General features: G+C 35.3%; 1 protein-coding gene across 1 annotated transcript; it reads right to left on the reverse strand.

Moving 5' to 3' along the window:
• Positions 1 to 4,550: 4,550 nt before the first annotated feature.
• LOC135075416 (phosphatidylinositol 4,5-bisphosphate 5-phosphatase A-like) lies at positions 4,551 to 21,641 on the reverse strand. The gene is made up of 10 exons (XM_063969859.1): positions 21,351 to 21,641; positions 20,611 to 20,730; positions 19,628 to 19,853; positions 16,813 to 16,988; positions 11,706 to 11,957; positions 8,793 to 8,946; positions 7,165 to 7,413; positions 5,956 to 6,099; positions 5,204 to 5,396; positions 4,551 to 4,744 (listed from the first exon to the last, which is right to left on the reverse strand). The coding sequence occupies exons 1-10, from the start codon at positions 21,362 to 21,364 to the stop codon at positions 4,551 to 4,553; spliced, it is 1,722 nt and encodes a 573-aa protein (XP_063825929.1). The 5' UTR covers positions 21,365 to 21,641.
• Positions 21,642 to 21,658: the final 17 nt, after the last annotated feature.

Genomic DNA, 21,658 nt, shown 5'->3' on the forward strand with positions numbered 1-21,658 from the left:
AATATAGTTATTTTATTTCATTTTCACTTTCATTTATTCGACTGACTGTATTGTGTCAGTTTGCAACTGTGTCCACGTGGGAATGTGTCTGATTGAAAATGTGTCCCATTGAAATTGTGTCCCGTTGGAACTAAATCTTAAGATACATGTTGTGCATAAAATGTTACAGAACTGTAATATTTAAGTAACTAACTTTTGAAGTATAAATAGTCATCCTTTACAATAATAAAATAATAGACAAATAACTTTATTCTATCTTGCATTGAATTTGTTAACTTTTTCTACTATTTTAAGTAAATAATAAATCTTGTCATGTTTCTGACTATATCTCATAAAAATCGGTGGTAAAATCTTTGTAAATTGAAATGGTAGTGTAGATTAACTGTTTATAAGTATCCAAATCACTAGCAGTGCGGAAAACAATAAATAAAGTGCAAACTTATTTCAAAACTGTTGAGAGTTTAAGCTACTTATTATTACTTTTTTGTTCTAGACCATAAAAATAATATTGATAAACTTTTTGCCACATTATTTAATTCTATTTAATTATTGTCTCAACTGAGCTATCCTTTGAGCCAATACGGAGCAATTTAAAAAATCTTAGGAATTGCAGAAAGTTAACAACTAACGCTACATATTCAACCCTCTATTATTATGGCAATATGATAAACATTAACATTTGCTTTGTTAACATAGCATATTAATAAGTCCGCTATAAACATTATAGCAACCGGTCGCAGTGTTACTAGGACTCCATTGAACTAAAACAGTTGATTAACAATATAAATTACTATTATCATCTCAAAAAGCCAGGTACGACATGATATGGGGTCAGGCATTCTATGCATTTAATGTATAATAATATGTCCAATATACAATTATAAACTAAGTTATACACATTATATATTAGCGTGGAACTCTAGCTTTAACCACTCACATCTACATACTTTTTACCGGTACCTTTCAAGATGTTCAAGCAAAAACTATGCATAAACCTAACATACTATATCACATAATAGTATGTACATTACAAAACATACCTCGAATACATATTCTAAACCTAAACCGTTCTATGCTAAACTAATACATATGTACCATAAATATAATTTATATAGGTACCCAGACTAATTGGAACACGCGCGATGTAATCAATTCCTATAGGTATTATAACTGCTAGTATTTCTTATCAGTAGATTGCACTAAATAATGTCGTGGCACAAACATATTGACAATGATAAAAAATTATTGCGATCACTGCACTGTAGTTATCATTTATTATGTTTCTTGCTATTTTACACAAACTACTGAAACATTTGTTAATTTTTATTTATTTTTACACTTTATGCTAGACAAGGCAGGTATTTGACCGCAATCGCACCTGGTGTTAAGTGAGATGCAGTCTAGGATGGTACATATCTGCCCTGTAAGTGCCTAATTTTAATTTAATTAAAGGAGAATGCCCAAGTGACTATGGGAGTTGGTATCGCTATAAAATTCATTGTACATTAATCGAATAAAGCTTAATTTATAGTATGCATACAGGACTATTTGGCACAGTAATTTTTTTTTTTATAAAACTCCGGACTTTGACGTAATTTTGGTTTAAGTGAAATGAATGGTGTCCATTGGCATAGCTACAGGTTTTACCTTAGAATACTTGTTTTATATTTGTGGATAGTTACCCTGCCTAAAAAAAACCCTAGCTACGCCAAAGCTAGCGTTATTTGATAAGGATCAGATATAAACACAAAATAATCTTGCGTGCATACCAATGTTATTTATACCATTTTGCAAGGGGAAAGGGATTTGTGGTTAGCCCTGACTACTTAAGGACAGGAAAAAATCAAATGATATCGCGAGCTAACTACGAACAGCGCCATCTATTGACAACCGTGCGAACTACGTAGTGTCGTTGCTCGGTGATAGGTGTTGCTGATTGCAGCTCATTGTTACAATACTTTTTATTAAAATCGGATTTTATTCCGGAGGTTTTACAATTTCTTACTACTTTCGCAAATCATTACAAATGAAGAAAGGAATTTACGGTGTGGTACCCTCAATGTACAATTAGATTTCGAGCGATACCACTTTTGGGCATTCTCCTTTGCAGAGGTCAAATTATGCCACCATCTGTCCAATTTTACCTACACTCAACATCAAATAAACCGCACCTTCCGCGACGCGAACTTCAAAGATTTTCTTCTGACACAACCATGGTGCCCCAACAATATTGGTGTTATTTGAAAGCCCGATAAATATCCTGTAAGAAAAACACATTTAATTTCTTAATAAATTATTAACATATACCATAAATGTGACTTGAAAATAGACCTCATTTTGGGCTCACCTCTGGGATCAATTAGACCAAATTTAATGGTTATAAAACTAAATAATGATCACACGTATCCTCTTTAACAGATGGATAGCGATTAATCCCAACTTAACAGTTTTATAACCATAAAAGTTGGCACAAGCGTAACTACCAATTTTTGAAGAAGTGACTCTGGATCCTTCTAAAGACACATTTTTGGAGTAAAAACCTTTCCTTTAATGAAATGAAGTTTAGAACTAGGCTTTTAAACGGTGCCAATATTGGTAGGAAGTGGGGATGCATACGTTTGAAAGTGCTTGTCGCGAGAGGTGCGATTTATTTGATGCAGAGTGTAGTTTAAAATTTTTTTCAGTCCAAAAATGTATTTTATTTTTGTTAATATTTTTCATACTGCTTTGTAATCTGTGTGGTAGCAATACAATATTTATTGACATATTCCTGTGCCACAGGCATAATTAAAAATTACAAATTGTACTAACAAGTGTAAACTAGAATCTCCGAACAGTGTTACCATATAATAAAATAGTTGTGACTAAAAATACAGCGAGGGCAACCTCGAATAGATGCTATTTACCAATATATGTAGTTACATTAACAGATAATATTAGAATAGGCCATCTACCTTTGATCTGTATTCACTACCTAGATAAATATATGACAATGACAAGCTCTCAAACACAGACTAAAAGTCTCTTGGCGACCATTTTGTTGCCATAACTAATATCTAGGCAGGAAAAAATCAAATTTTATACTTAACTAGCTATAGGTTAATCGGTATTATAATGTGTATTACAATGATATCAAAATATCAACAACAAAATGGCATTCAATCGGCGATAGTTATTGTCTAAAGCCATGGAGTTTTGCTCTTTCAATGATAATACTACGTTGTACTAAAACACTACACGTGTAAAAATTATTACGTTTCAAGCCAAAATTAATTATTTTGTCAATATCCTTAAAGATTGTTTTTGTTATCTATATGTTTGATATGATAACTAACTATATTTAAGATATTCTTATTATGCTTTAAGTTAAGCCGACGTTTACACCACTACCATAATATTATATGCATGTGTACATCAATACAAATACAGCCTAATAACTACAGTATACATTTACAAGTTATTTTTATAATGGCAATACCATAAATTCTAACATTGTAACTGTCACGTAACAAAGAAAAAAATGTAAACCAACCATGACAAAATTTTAATAATGGCAAGTCTCACCAACTAGGTTAACAAAAGCTAGCTTTTCTTGGTCCCAGAAAAATGAAAAAGATCATGCTCTGTATTTGATTGTCCTATTTAAAAAATTGTTTTGAATTGAATAATTATTTTAACTAGTGGCCTACAAAATCCAAGGCACAGGTGTTTTTAATGAAAAGCGCTCCGCTATCAATTATTCAAATGAAAAGTTTTTAAAAAGCAGTTTGACAGTGTTTGAAACCGAAATTGGGAACAAACTTTTAGTCGCTAAAGTATTTACACCTACATTATGTATGTCAATAAGTTATTTGTTACCATATTTATAATTCCGGAAAGTAATACTGACACAATGGCTAGCCAATCACTGCATGCCTGATGTTTCTCTTAGTTAATTAAGTACGATTATAAATATAACATGCGTTCAAATTGTGACAAGTCATCTAACACTAATAGGGTCGGAGTTGTTAGTACCTTTTGCAATACTCATAAAAAACAACAAAATAGAGCAATCTGGATTGCCTTTAGGAATATTTGAGAACCTAAGCGAGATCATTTGGTCAGCAATATTGACCTATATGAGTAGGTAATGTTATATGGATCATTGAATTTATTTTAAAAAATCCAGTCCTGAATGTATTGGTTTTTCATAACTATCTAATAACGCTGATAAATGTATCACCAATAAAAATAAAAATTTTCATTGCTGTTAACATAATAGAATTTTATATCCGACAATCAAAAAAACAGAACCAGTCCACCACCATTTCTTACCTAAACTCAAAACTCCCTGCAAAAGGTACAACAACTCTAATGCTTCAATCACACCAACGCGTGCAGGTGACAGGTCGCGTGAACTGTCATAGGTCGCGCGACCTGTCATTGGCCTTTGATCGCGCGGCGATAGCGATCTGCACGCGTTTGTGTGGTTGAAGCTTAAAATGTATATAAAATTAGACACCGTTGTTTTTCCTTCCGTTGGCAGGCGACCCAGGAAGGTAGGTCTTTAGTCAGTCGATGCTGAGGTCGTGAGACACGTGACGCGAGAGCTTGGTCACGTCTAGACCAGAGAAGTCGGTGAAGATGTCCAAACCGGTTGCCGGTTTTGACCGGCCTGGCGAGCTACTGCTTGAAGGTTGCTCGCAGGGGTCAATGGTCACTAAACTGTCCTCTTTGCTGCTTACTTCGAAAGGTTCAGAAATGCCTGCGGGGTGTAAAGATTAAATTTGAAATACATCAATTATAATGTACAAGGTGACACAGATTAAACGCGCATTATCCTAAGGGGCGATTCTACTGCTGAAATGCAACAACTTTTATTAGGGGGTTATCGGTCAGTTCGTATAATTTGTTTGAAGTTTTTTTTTGTGATTGCGACATTAATGTTAATAAAAGTTGTAGTATTTAAGCAGTGGTATCGCCCCTTAAAAATGTGCATTTGATCTGTTAAGTACACCTTATAAATGTACGGTCAGAGTCAAATATATTATATTGACTACTTTGGGTGCCTCAAACAATATGCTTACTTTGACTGGTTTTACATGAAATATTGAATATCAGATGATTTTGGCAATCTTAGACGCTTCGATCTATCTGACGCTGACTGAACGTAATCACGCATGCACTTGCAATCATGCGCAGACGATTCAAGTATTTCCCTTACCCAGCACACTCCTGACGTCATTATTCGGCTGGCTGAAGTATATGAAGCGGTAGAAGCCAGGCGTCCTCACTCCACTGCCCACTGGGAAACTTAGTGTAACGGTACGCGGCTGGCCAGCCTCCGATGTATGCGGCAAACTCACTTTGGTGAGGTATTCGTACGCTATGTAGTCGTCTAAACTGTGGAAGTTTGCCTGTGAATGGAAAACTATGATGTAGTATTTATTAACTAAGTATGCCTTTTGTAGAAGAAGCTTGAAAAGCATTTGGAGAAAATTACACAGCTTGAGTAGTATTAAGTCTTAACTTTCTTTCTTGGCAAAAACGTTATGTTCCTCAAAAATCAAGAGTTAACATTCAAATGACTCTCAAAATAAGATTCGGTTTTGAAATTAGAACAAAAAGTGAACGGTAGAATATATGATGAAAAGAATATGGGCGCGCGCGCAGGTTTCGCTTCTGTCACCATGACAAGTATATCTTTCTCTTTTACACTTTTATAAAGAGAAAACGAGAGACAACGTAGTACTTATGCTTCTCTATGGAGACATACTGTCACGGTAACTAAAGTCACCCATGCGCAAGCGCCGTAAAAGCGACAGAGTGATTCTCCATATTATGTCATCACTGGTACTGGACGCAGGCCGCTACCAACCGGTCAACAAAGAAATCATTGGGGGAGGCCTGTGTTCAGCAGTGGACATCCTATGGCTGAATGATGATGATGATGAAAACTAAATAAATAGAACTAACGTCGTAAATTCCAATCCAGTCGTTGGCATACACTTCAACGTCATGTGACAGCGTGCACTGGGTCCTGAAGTCTGCGTCGCCGATGTACCAGATGCGGTGGATGGGCGCAAATTCCACGGTCTTTTCCGTGTAGTTGGAGAATGTCTGGAACAAATGGGTCATTGCTTGAATGCAACTTGAATAAATATTATTAATAAAACCAAACACATTACAAACTTAAATTACAGTTATATAAGTACGAAAACACAGTGGAAAATTAATGTCATTTTATTTAAATACAACCTATTTTTTTCACAAACCGCAGAACAGCACACATAAATAAATTATAATTATGCTACCTAATTTTAATGCAACAAAAAATCTTTTCTTAATCTACGAAATGTTAATATGTATGTACAATTGTACATAATGTATTACCTACATGTATATTAGCTCAAAGTGCGAAAAAATAATTATGCTGATTATATTATTATACTCACAATGTAAAAGTTTAGGTGCATGCTATTGAAGAGTACTTCTTACCTTTTGAATCATAAAATCTGTCACCAAATGGAGAATGTAACTATCTTTAAAAATTCATTTTTACCTCTCCTTCGGCTGTAACAACTCCAAGTCGGACTTTATGAACCTTGATGACTCTGACATATTTAAGTTGCATTGATGAGTAATCGTGTGTTTCAAAGCTAGTGTGTATAGTCTGGGAATCGAACCCAGATCCATCGGATCGAGACAAGATAGACAAAGAGCCAAATAATCTCTTCAGGTTTTGAATCCTTCTGAAGAAATGTTCTTCAGGAGGTTCTTCCGATGTGACGGCATCTGACGCCTGTTGCACGACGGAACCCAAAGGATTATCAACAATGTCTTCTGCAGGAGCGTCATCTATGAGAGTGCTGGTAGGAATCATCATGGCCGCCCGCATCATAACTGACCTTACCATTCACCATGCAAATATTAAATTTAAGCAGATAAGTACCTCTTCAGATGCGGAGCTCCCTTCTAACGTAAAGCCCGGTGGAATATACGCTTCTAAGGGCCTGGACAATGCGTCAGGGTCTGACGCCTCTAATCTTCCACGACGGAACCCAAGGGATTATCAAGGGTGTCTTCTGCAGGAGCATCATCTAAGAGAGCGCTGGTAGGAACCACCATGGCTGCCCGCATCTTAGTAACCTTACTTTTCCAATAAATATTTAAGCATATAAGTACCTCTTCAGATGCGGAGCTCCCTTCTAACGTGAAGTCCGGGGGAATATACGCTTCTAAGGGCCTGGACAATGCGTCAGGGTCCGATGCCTCTTCCACGACGGAACGCAAGGGATTATCAACGTTATCTTCTGTAGGAGCGTCATCTATTAGAGCGCTGGTAGGAATCGCCATGGCCGCTCGCATTCTGACGCCCGATCGGGCCACGCGGGGTTGTTCTTCGATGAGGGACCTTGTAAAGCCGTGCCGGACCTAGCATGCAGTTACAGTGCAAATAAGTAGCTGTGCGAGTTAATACATGCATTAAATGGAAGGCAGATTTATAAGATACTAGCTTTAGTCACAGAAAAATGTCGTGCACCTGTTCCCGTTTCAAAAACCTGGACAAAAAATTAAACTTTTCATCTTCATAAATCGATTCAGTGCGCGAAAAGGTAACAGGAGGTAAGTTATAATATACATTGGTCTTTCATATACGTATCCCAGTTTGTATTATTTGAAACGGATATGCTTAATTTGGTTTGACCAAACAACGGTCATATAATTTAGGTAGTGGAGAAGTCGTATAAATCTGCCTTAAAAAAAATAAAGAAATTCTGCTTATAAATAAAAGCTTTCCTCTATCTACTGTTAGATAATTATCAATGATTTATCTACAAGCCATTCTTGGATATTTTTCTCATTATCTATCTAATATTTGGAGATTCTTCAAATTGATACGCAGTTTTCGCGAATACCATGAAATTATTAGTTTTATCATAGACTATTAGATAAGTACAAGGAAGATTTTACATTTTCCTTCTTTGACTTCATTTTGAAAATCTTTAAAAGGTGTAAATAGATATTTATTCTTCAGATAAGAAAAGTTATCTGACGATTGAAAAATCAGCACCAAGTGATTCAAAATTATTTTCATTTACGTCAATTTGATGCATTTTAGGATATTTTTTTTAATTTTGCAACAATACTGACAAAAAGTACACAAACTATTCGGTCGTAATAGCTTAAATATCTATCACATAGCCAGGTTTTTTCTGTTAAATGATATTTGTTGGAAATTAAAAGCGAATTGCGCAATCCAGCTAACTACGACTAGGCAGCTCTTACTACATTACATAAAGAACTAGTGTCATTACAGCACTAATGGATACTTGATACTTTCGTTAGGCCGCGGTATGAATGCCAAATATTTATAGCGCTGGTTCTACGTCAAATGAAGTATAGTCAACATAAAAAAATTGTTTAGAAGTGTCAAATATACTACAGCGAGTGTTTCTATATTGTAAGTGACGTGCAACTGAATGTTTGTACAGACGACAGCCCATCAAACTTTACACTGTGGCATTTTATTCAGTTATAATAAGTACTATTTTGCAGCAAAATATGTACAGTCTGATGCGCTGTCGACCTTACATTGAAGATTTAACATCTGACGTTTAGGCCTCCCCTACACTAGCGTCTTTCTAATGTCGTCATTTCACCAGCGATTACGCAGCGTAACCATAGAGACTGCGTTCGGTAGCCGCTCAGCATTAGCGTAGCGTCGACGTTGCGACTACGACACTCGAAAGACACTAGTGTGGAGGTCCCTTAACAATAAAATAATCTCAATAAATGTATGCTTGAAATACCTTGATATTAAACAGTGCAACGACGGGTTTGTGATCGCTGATGGTGTAGTGAGGCATGTGACCGTACGAGACTAAGTCGGCTCGAAGCTTGATGTTCTCGTAGTTGTCTTCTATCACTTTGTACAAAATCCTGTCAGTCCACGACGGTTTTCTCCTGAAGAAAACAATTGGAAACATCAGTAAAAAAGGTCGTAGTACAAATGAATGGTGAAGTAAACGGCTTGCACATCAAGTTAAGTGCCGCTACCAATCGATCAACATGGAAAGCATTGGGGGAGGCCTATGTTCAGCAGTGGACGTCCTATGGCTGATAAGATGATGATGATGACATCAAGTTCAGCGCTGTAAGTGCTATAAGTGCGATTTTACAATATGCATAGTCAGATGTGCAATCGACTGTATTTAGGATAAGTTCGTTCGTTCGTTTCAGCCAAATGACGTCCACTGCTGAACAAAGGCCTTCCCCAAGGATTTCCACAACGACCGGTCTTACACCACACGCATCCAGGCACCTCCCGCGACCTTCACCAGATCGATTAGGATAAGTAAAAATGCGTATTATCATATCAATGATAACACAGAACGATTTATTGATTTTGTGTTAATTACAGAAGAAAAATAAATATAATAAATTACAGTTAACATTATAATAACATATTCTTAACAGCTATTGGTCTAACTTAGATTTTTAATGCGTGTTATAATCATAAAGTTAATATTCCTTCGGAATAGAGCAACAAAGAATGAGCGAGCGAGATGTCACTATCTGCAACCCTGTGTGATAAAAAGAGATGTGTGATGCTATCATCGTCACGTCAATAGAACCATTTTTGCAAAAGATTTGACAGGCAGTGACACATAGAGGCACAAAGAAAATTTTAAATTATAGTTTTTTATAAAAATATCGTAAAATCCTGTTTATTTTTGGAAAGTTTGTTTTCTTATATAATGGTGACCTGTTCCGTCTTTGATTGTGATGTACACCAAAGGAATAATCCTGCAAAATATTCATTTCACAGGTAAATTTATTGAAATCGACACCTCCAAACTTTAGCTTTATTTTTGTGAATGCGCTTAGAATTTCAAGCACTAAGTGTGATAATTATGTTCTTTAAACATTAATTTAAGTTGTAAGCAAAGATTTCATGCTCATAATCCAGAATTTATGAATATTTTGTGTAAAGAAATAATTTTCGTTTTACACTAGGGTTGTACCACAATCGATAAATATATTTTCTGCGCTGTTTATCACAGTCACTGCTGATTATGTAGGTACATAAATGGCGTTTGTATGTGAATATAGAAAAGTATTATTTTGTAATTACCTGTTAGTTAATAAACTAAACTAAATATTACATACTAAATATAATAATAAATATGTTTATGCACACAGATGTTTGTACTGTGCGGGAATCGAACCCGCTACCTCCGGAATAGTAGTCCGTTTCAAACCACTACACTATACGGCCAACAACGATTATTACATCGTTAGAATCCTATTTTCTTACGTTATCGTCAGAATTATCATTTTTTAATTATTGTTTTACTCCTACTAAGGGGTCATCCATAAAGTACGTCACACGTAAAGAGGGGGGGAGGGGGTTGACAAAGTGTGACATGGTGTGACAAGGGGTGGGAGGGGTCCTAAGTTTCGTGACATCACATTTCAATTGTTTTAAATATTTGATATAATGACCTCAGAAATGTGACCACCTGTGACAAGGACGGAGGGGGGGTCAAAAAATCATGAAATTCGTGTGACGTACTTTATGGATGGCCCCTAATATTATAAATGCGAAAGTTTGTATGGATGTCTTGATGTTTGTAACTCTCATTCTTCCAAATAAATAAGTTGAATAATTTTAATCTTCTGAGTTTTTTTTTATTTTCTTTGGCCACTCTCCCAATTCCCATATACCTACAATCCCATTCCATCCTATTCTATTTATATTATTACTGTTAGGTGTTAATTAATATTTAATCGAAATCGATATTCATGTGAAAAGTAACGACATACATACATCACTGACATGCACACATATTTATTTTTACACACACATATGACATCTCATTTTTGGTTTCGTTTGACAGCTCGTGATTGTTGCTCTATTCCGAAGGAATATTAACTTTATGGTTATAATACATCGAACATCAAAAGTTGTTTTATCTATACGATAACAACAGACATCTAAAAATACTTTATAAGTACCTACACGTGCCTAAAATACGCGTTCCCTAGAAATATCGCGAATACTTAGATAACCCAAGACAAATCTATAAAAAACTCTATGATGTCATGCAATTCAAGCTCAATATTATCTGGAAACCGTATCGTTAAAGCAAACAGAAGCCACGATAGCCGAACAGTGAATGGGTCGGACTAGCCGACTCGACATCCGAGGAACGCAGCCATTTCATTTTTTAAACTAATGAAAATTGGATAAAGCGCACCATAGTTCAAAAGAAGAGGCCCGTGACGTCAAGGAGTGCTTAAAAGTGTAGCACTATGTGTCGTCACGCGGAATTTCAACTCACCATAACTTTGTAACTACTTGTTTGATAGACAAATAAAAATATGCGTGTCCAATATTTTTGGATAATATAAGTCATTGAACGCCGAGACGCTAGACACAATGGAAATTGTATTGTTCGAGGCTCACCGGTGAGCCGCGTGGCGTCCAACGTGTTAATTGACGGACTAAGTTTTTTTTTTTGGAAACTAGCTTATTGTGGTGAGCCCACTCGTACATACAAGCATATTTAGCTTAGTACGAGGGGCTGACAGGACTATAGTAATTTATGCAATACAAATGACTAATAGAACCTTTATATACCAACATTGGAGCAATAAAGAATTTGAATTTGAATATTCTTAAAAAAAAAAGAGGTAATAACGCAAAAAAACATACTCACTTCAAATCGTACTCGTCTCCCCCAATGCCGAACTTGTACGTCGGAGGGAATCGTATCTCTGGTTCCTTGAACTCTGAGAAGGCCTCCCCAGATTCCATGACTGCTATGAGCTGGTCGTGCTTCAGTAGCGACGCGTATTTATCCTTTTCTACTTTCTGTAGCGTTTCTACAATCTCCTCTGATGTAGGACTTGGCTTGTCTGGGGTGGGATGATCGGTGCGGAAGTTGAGGTCGCCTATCCAAAATACGTAGCTGGAAAGATTAACGACTGTTAGTTACAATAACACTCACACTTACAAGATCAAGGGCTGATTTTTCAATCGTCGAATAACTTATAACTAAAGAATAAGTTTAGCACATTGACAGTTTCAGTATGGGAAATAAGTCAAAGTGACAAGTTTATTCTTCAGTCATAAGTTATCTGACAATTGAAAAATCAGCCCTAAGTATTCAGAGAATAAGATTAAGAGTAGGCACACACCGTTGATTTTTCGTCGGCCGATAGTTTAGTCGGGCAGTTGATCAGTATGGGCATGTATGGGAGTGCGCACACTACGCCGATTCGATTTGGCCGATTCTTCACACAAATTAAAATCGGGCACAACTATCGGCCAACAAAAAATCAACGGTGTGCGCCTACTCTAAAGGTATGGTATACGGACAACGATGGCATTTTTGTGGCTATATTAAGTGCAATTCCGCAACAAAAAAGGTATAAGTTTAATGTCCTGGCATTGTATGTTCCTTAAAATGCCGGATTCTAACCTTCATTTCTTGATGATACGACTGGTTTTTATCAGATGGGTGATTCCATGACCAAATCTACTATTCAGGAGTTACATTTTGATTACTTTTAAAACTTTTAACTTATACAATTTTGAACACCAGAAATGAAGTATGTAGGTAATGTAAGTAACTGAGAAATTTTTAAGATCAATTTGTTAGCCATTAGGAACAAAGGTTGTTTTTATACTTAAATACTCATAAGCGTAATAGGTCGATGACTTTGATTGACGTCTTGACTGCGTATGATAACTATAGTCGTTAAAGTTCATCTTCTCGCAATGTCAAATAAGTGCAAGCCCAATAACACTGACATGTATGTATGCGCTTGATACAGAGCTAAAATGATAATATGAAGTATACAACGATTGAAATTCTAAATATAACTTTCATTCTTGGCTCATTTTATATTTAGCGATACAATTTTACCTCGTGGTATTTGAATGAGTAATTTCGCAATATCTCTAACTAAGGCTAAGTTATCGATATGAATGTATTAAACTAATATTGCGATAAGCACAGAGATATACTTGCCTTTATCTTTGCTATACATTTCAAATAGGTCCAACGCGGTTGAGCTATTGAATATCACCGGCGTTTTATCGTATACTTGAAATCAATGTATTTCTACCTATAGGTGTTTTAAGTGATCCGATGAGTGAGTTTACGTCGTATTGGTATAATCTCATTGCGGATTGCGACAATATTATTTTATAGTCGAGTGTGTTTTACTTGTGTGTGTACGTGTACATGCACATAACGATAGTGTAAGTAATGTCTATCAAAACTTTTGAAAAATGAACAGTAGCGAGCCACACATGTAAAGCACACTCGCCTTCATGAATTGCAACAACTATACATTTTTATTGCAAAAATAGCACCTATCACAAAGGAATAAAATGCTAGGATTAAGCCTGATGTGCCGTCATTTCTATTGTCTTGATTATGTCTACTTTATTACCATAAAAGTCCATCAGTAATGACGAATGAGTTTCTTTCGTGAAGGGAAACTTTAATTTATCGAAATTTCTTAGCGTTTAGAGTGGCTTCTCATCTAAAACTTGAAAATATCGCCAGTTCGATTTTTTTAAAGTTATTCATAATTTAATTTAATGCTTCTGCATTAAATTTTCCTCACATCACAATAAATCAAATATTATATCTGTATTACAGACGGATATAACCGTAATTGTATGTTTTAGTAACGGGAAAACGTATTATTGGAAACACGTATAGTACGGTTCGCATATTTACAAATGATAAAACTACGTTGCCAGGTATTATAGGTATTACATCCGCGGTCGGGAGTTGCATCATCATCATGGCTACTTTAGCAACTGCAGACTATTTTGGGATTCATATACCTACGTTTAATTTAGCAATAAAGTTTTGTGACTGTCTATTTAAATAATGAGGGCTTAGGTCAGAAAGATCTCAAAAGCAAAATTGTAAAATCAAAATCAAAAATATTTATTCAGTTTAGACCACAAGTGGCACTTATAAACGTCAAAATGTAGTAAAAAATAAAAAATAAAAGGTAGCCCTTATGGGGCACTTTACATGTCTCCTTATCTTTTGGGCCCTACCAGCGCTTCGAGACAAACATATTGCAAGTGCTGAGAAGAAACGCCGGAACAAACTCAGTCACCACTAATTGCCAGGAATTATCTAACGGTAAGAAGAATAACCAAATAAGCAACCTAATCGGGTCAAAAATTATATTTGGCCAAAAATACGCCACTCTGAAAAATGAGATCGTTTTGGCGCAAATTAAATATTCATGTGAAGAGATCTACGAGTGACGCGACAGCATTTAAACACTATGACATCTTATAAAGTTGTTTTAAGAGCGATTTTGCAATAACAGAAATGTATAACTTGATATGCTTTACGTAGGTATATATATGAGAGCCACAGCTAAACTTAAGGAAGTGGGACATGATTTGGGGACACTGATACACTTATCTGAATAATTAATTTATCAATTAATGATTAATAGTGGGACTCTACTAACTTATCAATCACTAGACTTTAAACTAAGCGACAGACGATCGTGATAAGCTATAACGCGCATAACATTTAACACGCTTCTATTAATTTTTAATCAAAAATAGCATGAAGACAAGTGACGATTTTTCCAAAGTGCATTATGAGTCATCACTGGAACTATGATCGGATCCTCTACTGTTAGATTGAATATAATTTATTCTGAGACTAGGGTTCATTTTTCATCATTCGAATGAACACCTATAACATTGAAACTTATCTAGGCATGGATTTAAACCTTAGATTGATTTCAACCGACTTAAATTAATTCTAAAGCATAAACTCATTAAACACTATTCGATATAACCCTTTATCTGATAAACTACTGTATGCAGACCTGAGGGAAAACATTACTCTGTAAACAAAGCCCGCGCTATTTTTCCACGCTGTAGCAAGGTCAGGGCCGAGCGCTAAGTATAAGTATTAACGATCAATACCAGAATATCATCAGACGAAAAATATAAGTATTTGTGTCTATGTCTGATGATGACGGTTTCAATTATCACTTACAATCTAACCAACTTACATGCGTTAGAAATCGATGCTGATAGCATTTCGTCAAAATTATTTAAAATGTTGTTTCTAAGGAATTCAGGGGAAAGATGAAGAAACCACACATCGAAGGTCACCTATTCGCCGGATTGACCAAGTGAGAACCGCAAGGGGGAACCGCGTATCTGACTGCACCAGGCAGTCTGCGAACAGGGAGAGATGGCGGGAAATCGTGCGGAGAGATGTATCTGCCTCCACAACCGACGTGGATGCCTCAACTTGACCACGACCGCTCTGTCAAGAGCGAAACGACTGAGATGACTCCAAGGAATGATGGGAACACATCTTTTACTGGTGAACTCCTCGATTAGCCCACGATACTCTTACTACAGTTTTTTGTTGTTTGTTTTTGTAGTATTACATAGTTTCTCCTCTTTCAGCTTTCAGACAAGTTGGTACAGTAGGTATAGCCTGACCAGGAACATAAAAACCCTGGCATAGAGGCGCGTCAATTGCATTTGATAGTGCAACACTGAGTACAGTCGTACCTGTGTTAAATTAATAGGCTAACTTTATGTATCAGGATTCAGGATTACGGGCTAATTTGATATTTTCATGAATTAACGAAAAAATATTATTATAGGTAACCTGGTTTAAATAAATTAAATGAAAACATCAATCGAGCTAGTAGGATTTATTTTATTATTCATCAATAAATCAAATTCAGAACTTGAATATTCAACTGCAATGTTTGCTCATGAACGCTTCAAATTCGGTACTTCTTTCCCAATTCCATAAAATTCAACACTTAGAAAGTGACAAAAAACTTTAAAATAGGTAGTTGAAACAAACCACAGCTAATTTTCATAGTGGACTGTACTATACGATAAACATGTCAGTCAATTTGACACCCTTGTCGGAAAAATTATTCAATGAAAATATTGTCCGAACCCTTAGTATTTCTCTTCGACAAATACTTTAACACATTGTGAACCACTTTTCTTTCACGACTATAAAAGATTTTAGCAATGTAATTCACAAAATCAATTGCGCACATTTAAAATAAAGTTTGTTTACACTTTGACAGCAATAGACTGACATGCAAGGTGACATGTCAATGAAGTTTTCAGTTACTGTTGCCATTAAAAGAAATTAGTACCATTAGTTTTCCGCAACATGGCGAGGGTTTTTATGTTCCTGGTCAGGCTATACATACAGTACTTTCTGGGTAAAATAACGATAATGGCTTATAATAATCTGCAGGAAATTTATTAACAGATAGAAGATACCGAGATACCTTTATATCACTATGTATGCTGATACACATCTGTACACAGTATAAAACAAGGTCACTCTGTTGTCTGTGCGCTTAGACCTTTTTAAATACGCAACGGATACAGATTTCATCAATAGATTGAATGATTCAAGAGCAAGGTTTATACAGGGTGACTTCGCAATCAGTATCAATTTTATTTTTAATAAGCTCTATACAGAGTGACTGGTAATTAGTGGCGGAGCCGTTAAGGGGAAGTAGTCTAGGGTTATTCTGACAGATATCACTATGAGACCTACCGTCCTTATTTAACCCTTTCCAAGATATTCCTACTTAAAGAGTGTAACCAATCCTCCTGCCAATATTTCAATGAATATTTTTTTACGAAAACTAAAGCTACTGAGAAGTTCGGGTTCGGGGAGCGGGAGGAAGTGTGTGAAACCAAGAATTTGAAACCCGCGCGGAGCCTGTGCGACTCCACGTCCATACTTAAAGGTTAAATAAATCACTTACTCATGGTACAAGATGTTCGAAGTCTCCGTGACGTGGTAGGCATGCTGTTTGATGATCGTATTGTAATCATTGACGCGATCTGCTAAGAGGTGCTCGTGCGCAGTAAGGTGGGAGTTCACGAGGCACATCGAGCAGCCGTACAGGTTGAATCTTATGCTGATGGCGCCTTTGTTGCCCTGGAAATATGGACTATATTCAAATAATAGTAAACGTAAACGAACTAGTCCCTGACATAGCCCAACGGATTAGCAAGCTGAAGTGGCAATGGGCAGGGCACATAGTACTCAGAACTGACGGCCGATAGGGCAGCAAGGTTCTGGAGTGGAGGCCTCGTACCGGAAAGCGCAGCGTAGGACGTCCATAAGGTGGACCGACGACCTCATAAAGGTAGCGGGAAGGCGATGGATGCAAGCCGCCACCAACCGGCCATTGTGGAAATCATTGGGGGAGGCTTATGTTCAACAGTGGACGTCTTATAGCTGAAAATGATGATGCTGATGATTCAAATAATGAGTTGATAATCTCTATGGTCATCATTGGTCATCGCCAATCAATCAATTAGCTCGGACACCTAAACTTAAACTGGTAGTACTCATGTAAAGTAAGGTGGGAGTTTATAAAGCAAATCGAGCATCCATACAGGTTGAATCTTATGCTGATGGCGCCTTTGTTGCCCTGGAAATATGGACCATATTCAAATAATGTGCTGATAATCTCTATGGTCATTATTGGTCTGATTGGTCATCGCCAATCAATTAGCCCAGACACCTAAACTTAAACTGGTAGTACTCATGTACAGTAAGGTGGGAGTGTACAAGGCAACTTGAACACGTACAGGTTGAATCTTATGCTGATGGCGCCTTTGTTGCCCTAGAAATATGAACTATATTCAAATAATGTGTTGAGATTCTATGGTCATTGTCAATCAACCATTTAGCTCAGACACTTAAGCTTAAACTGGTAGCAAGGTTGAATGAGTAGAGAATATTAAAAATGTATCACAAAGAATTGGTGTATGTTTGCTACAGTTCATATTTGTTTTGGATCAGTTTTTACTGTAAAAATAAACATTATTTCTATTTTTCTAAATGGAGGATACTTTTATGTTTTATTTTGTTTGATTTATGTGATAAAAATAATGAATTGTTTTTGTTAAAAACATTTTAAAACCATATTCATGATACATCATATCATACATCATTCAATCGGCTTTGCTGAAGTTATTATACCTTGGGCTTATAAATTAGAAAATAATTGATACTTTTTTAGCTAGAGGGTCATTCCATGACAAATGTTACCGAGGGTGAAAAACTAAATATGTTCTTTTCGCATTAAATCTGATGAATCTTGAAAGTAAACATTCCAAATTATAATGTGCAACAAAAAAAATCTGCAAGAAACAAGTAATTTTTAAGTTATTAGTCTTCAAAATCTATACTTAAGTCAACTGTCTGAATGATCATTTTCTCTCTAATTATTGGTAATACGATTAAAAAAAAACTATCAATCTGTGAAACGTTTTGCCACTATATGATTTGAGGGTATTTATCATAGTATCGGTAGATAGCGCCATAGTCCCAAAAAAATTGATAATCATCAAGTTTTAAGTGTGTTTTCTTGTTACTTCGGCGATGTAACACCCGAAACAAAAAAACAGGTATTTGTTTTATTATTGTACCTTACACATGGATTAGGATAACAATATTTGGTAAAAGTAAGGTCATGGTAGTAATGATTTCAAATACTAACTAATATCTGAGCATGATACTAATTTAGTATGTTTCTTTCTTGATTAAAAACTGTAACACCCGAAACGTTTCGGGTATTACATTTTTATTTATATGTCGATAATGTGTGTATATTGCTTGGAGAAGTCAAAAAGTATTACTGTGGGGTCCTTCGACCTCCCACTAGCGCTGGCGTCGGAAAAGGAGTCATATTTATCTATTTAAGACATTTTTGAAATGTCGACTTAACACTAAAATTAAGGTATTGCTAAAAAGTCTCGATGTTTGACATTTCCATTAAATATCGTAATTAGAAATTAAAGTAATGCTATTTCAAGCCAAAAAACAACAGAAAAAGCTATATTCTGAGGAAAAATTAAACTTGAACTTTGTATATTTTTTAAGAAAAGCTGCTTCGTAATTTCAAACCAGAATTCGCTCTATTTGTGTTTATTTGTTGTACTCCTTATTTTGTAGTACCTAGAGACTAATAAAACACCGATTTTATCGATAAAACGCATTGAATTTTCGTACTCGTAACACCCGAAACAGAACCACTGTAACACCCGAAACAAAGAAAAAAATTATAAAAAAATAGTAAAACTATTTATGTAACAGTGATTGTATGTTACATGGTTTGCAAATTTCATACTTTAGAAGTCCTGTAAGTTTTAGGTATGATTCCTTAAGAAAATTCGCTAAATTTCGAGTAAATGCAGCAACAGTCAGAACATAGAGGCAAAATCTCGTAACGCCCGAAACGCACACTTTTCGACTCATATTTTCGTTATCCTACATTCTAAGCTGCACAAACTTTATTATTTAGATAAAACAACTAAAAACGGACAGATTAAGGCACTAATATTATTAAAATACTATTTCAAAATACAAGATATTGTTGAATATGTGTGTACGAACGTAACACCCGAAACGATGGAATGACCCTAGACATAAGTTGAAAACGTTAAATAAAGAAAAAACATAGTCGCATTAGCTAATGTACAAACCAGTAACCAAAGAGAGCTTATGTAATGGTATATTAAAGTGTCAACATCCATAAAAAAATGTTGGTCAATTTGTGAACTCACCCACATGCCTCCAAGGCCAGTCTTTGTGTACTGCGCCTCAATATCCCTGAGGTGTGTGACGTGCTTTAGCTGTGTGTACACCAAGAGCAACAGTCCCTGGAGTCTCGTACTTCTCGCAATAATAAAGCCTTGTCTACACAGTATTTTATTGAAAGTCGATGTCCATGGATCAGAGAATATTGAGTCCATAATCATATTCTGTGGCTGTGATTTCACCTCTTGTAGTCTAAAAGTAAAAGTAATGTGTAAATTATACTAGAAAGAAAGTGAACACTTTCTCTGTGGTTATTATTTACAGATTCACTCAGGGCTAGGGTACTTTGAATCAAGTTATAGCATAAGTAAAAAATATATTTTATCATTGTATTATTTAGTGCAATTGAATTTTACAACTAGGTATATTTTATTCAATTTGACTAATCTTTAGGAACCTTAGAAGTGGATCCATATGTATCCACAACACAATGAAAAATATTTTAAAGCAGTGTGGCTCTTTCATCTGGTTACATAAACATTGTAATGTTGAAAGTTTAAAAACTATTGCCTAATGAAATAATAACTGGGATTGAGAAATTAACTGAACAACAGCTATCCTTGAAATTTAATGATCTCCAAACCTAATATTTTGTAAGACAGCAAAGAGTTCAAGATAAAATCATTAAACTTAGTTTTAACAACATTAAAAATTATATAAAATACAATTAAAAAATATTTACAAGGAGCATTTTAACCCTATTGTAGTGGTTTTTATGTGCTATACAATTAACCCTTGATCCTTGATTGAATAAAGTTCCCAGCATATTTTAATCTTAATCTTCTTTTTCTAAAATTAAACTAAATAAAACTGAACTTGCTATGCCTCTTTATTTAACCACTTTACTGATAGTGGCTGAATTGTTGCTATTTGAACATTATTGAGATGACATAAGATTTAAAACCAATGAATTTTTTTTCTCTATATCAGTTAAAGGGTTAATACTCACCCAATGACGTAGAAGTCTGGAAGAGGTTTGTTTTTGTTGTATTGTGACGGGAAGTCCAACAAAGAGTTGAGATCTTGACCCGGTGATCGGGTGGCCACATTCCATGTTACGAAGTAGAATCTGTGCAAATAATATGAATTTATTACTGTAACACAATGGACTGAATAATAATGCTGTTGATAGATAAATTTTTAGATCTAGAATAAATAAATAGGTATGTGTAGTGTAAATAAATTAAAGATTTATATGTATACTCCATTAGATTTAGTAATATTGTAGTTATAGAATAAAAAAATATTTATTACACTTTCTGTTATATTAAACTGAATAGAGTGTTATTGGACTGGACGTCATTTGGCTGAAACGAACGAACGAACGAAGAGTGTTATTAAACAGAATTGTTTTAACTATTGCTGTAGAAACAAAAATAATAGAAAATCTTATACACAATTTTATTGTTTTAAACATTATTTTCTTAACAATCACTGAATGGTGAAGCATTTTATTGATGGTCTACATGTGTGATGTGGTCATGAAGTATCTGTTATGAAGCATAACTAAATCTTTATTCTCCATAACTCAAACAATTCTACGACGTCTTAGAAGTTATAATAATCGATGAACTGCGATATTAACCTTGACTTTGACGCGCACAAAGGTAGTTATTACTAACTTGGTGAATTTTGTATGACCTACATTTAGGTTTATTTCCACAGCTTTGTGAGGAAAAGCGTACTTACTTTAAAGTGTCCATTTTCTCGCTGTAAGCTCGCTTAAAGTTCCAGGAAAGCAATAACACGTTAAATGAACAGGTATTCACGTAAAGATAAGATAACACTGCTTAACTCAATAACTTGTTTATTCAGCTTTAAATAACTAAAAGTTAAACCAAATTAATAGACGCATATCTCCCTTAACCTAATTAAACCAATATTTATGCGAAAGTAAACAATTACATTAAAATCTAATTAAAATTTTATTTCAAGACAAACACTCGATCCGACTCACGAACTTTTACGTACTGTCAAAGTTGACACCACAGATTAGA

This window comes from Ostrinia nubilalis, chromosome 10 (genome assembly GCF_963855985.1).
Source record: "Ostrinia nubilalis chromosome 10, ilOstNubi1.1, whole genome shotgun sequence".
NCBI lineage: Eukaryota > Metazoa > Arthropoda > Insecta > Lepidoptera > Crambidae > Ostrinia > Ostrinia nubilalis.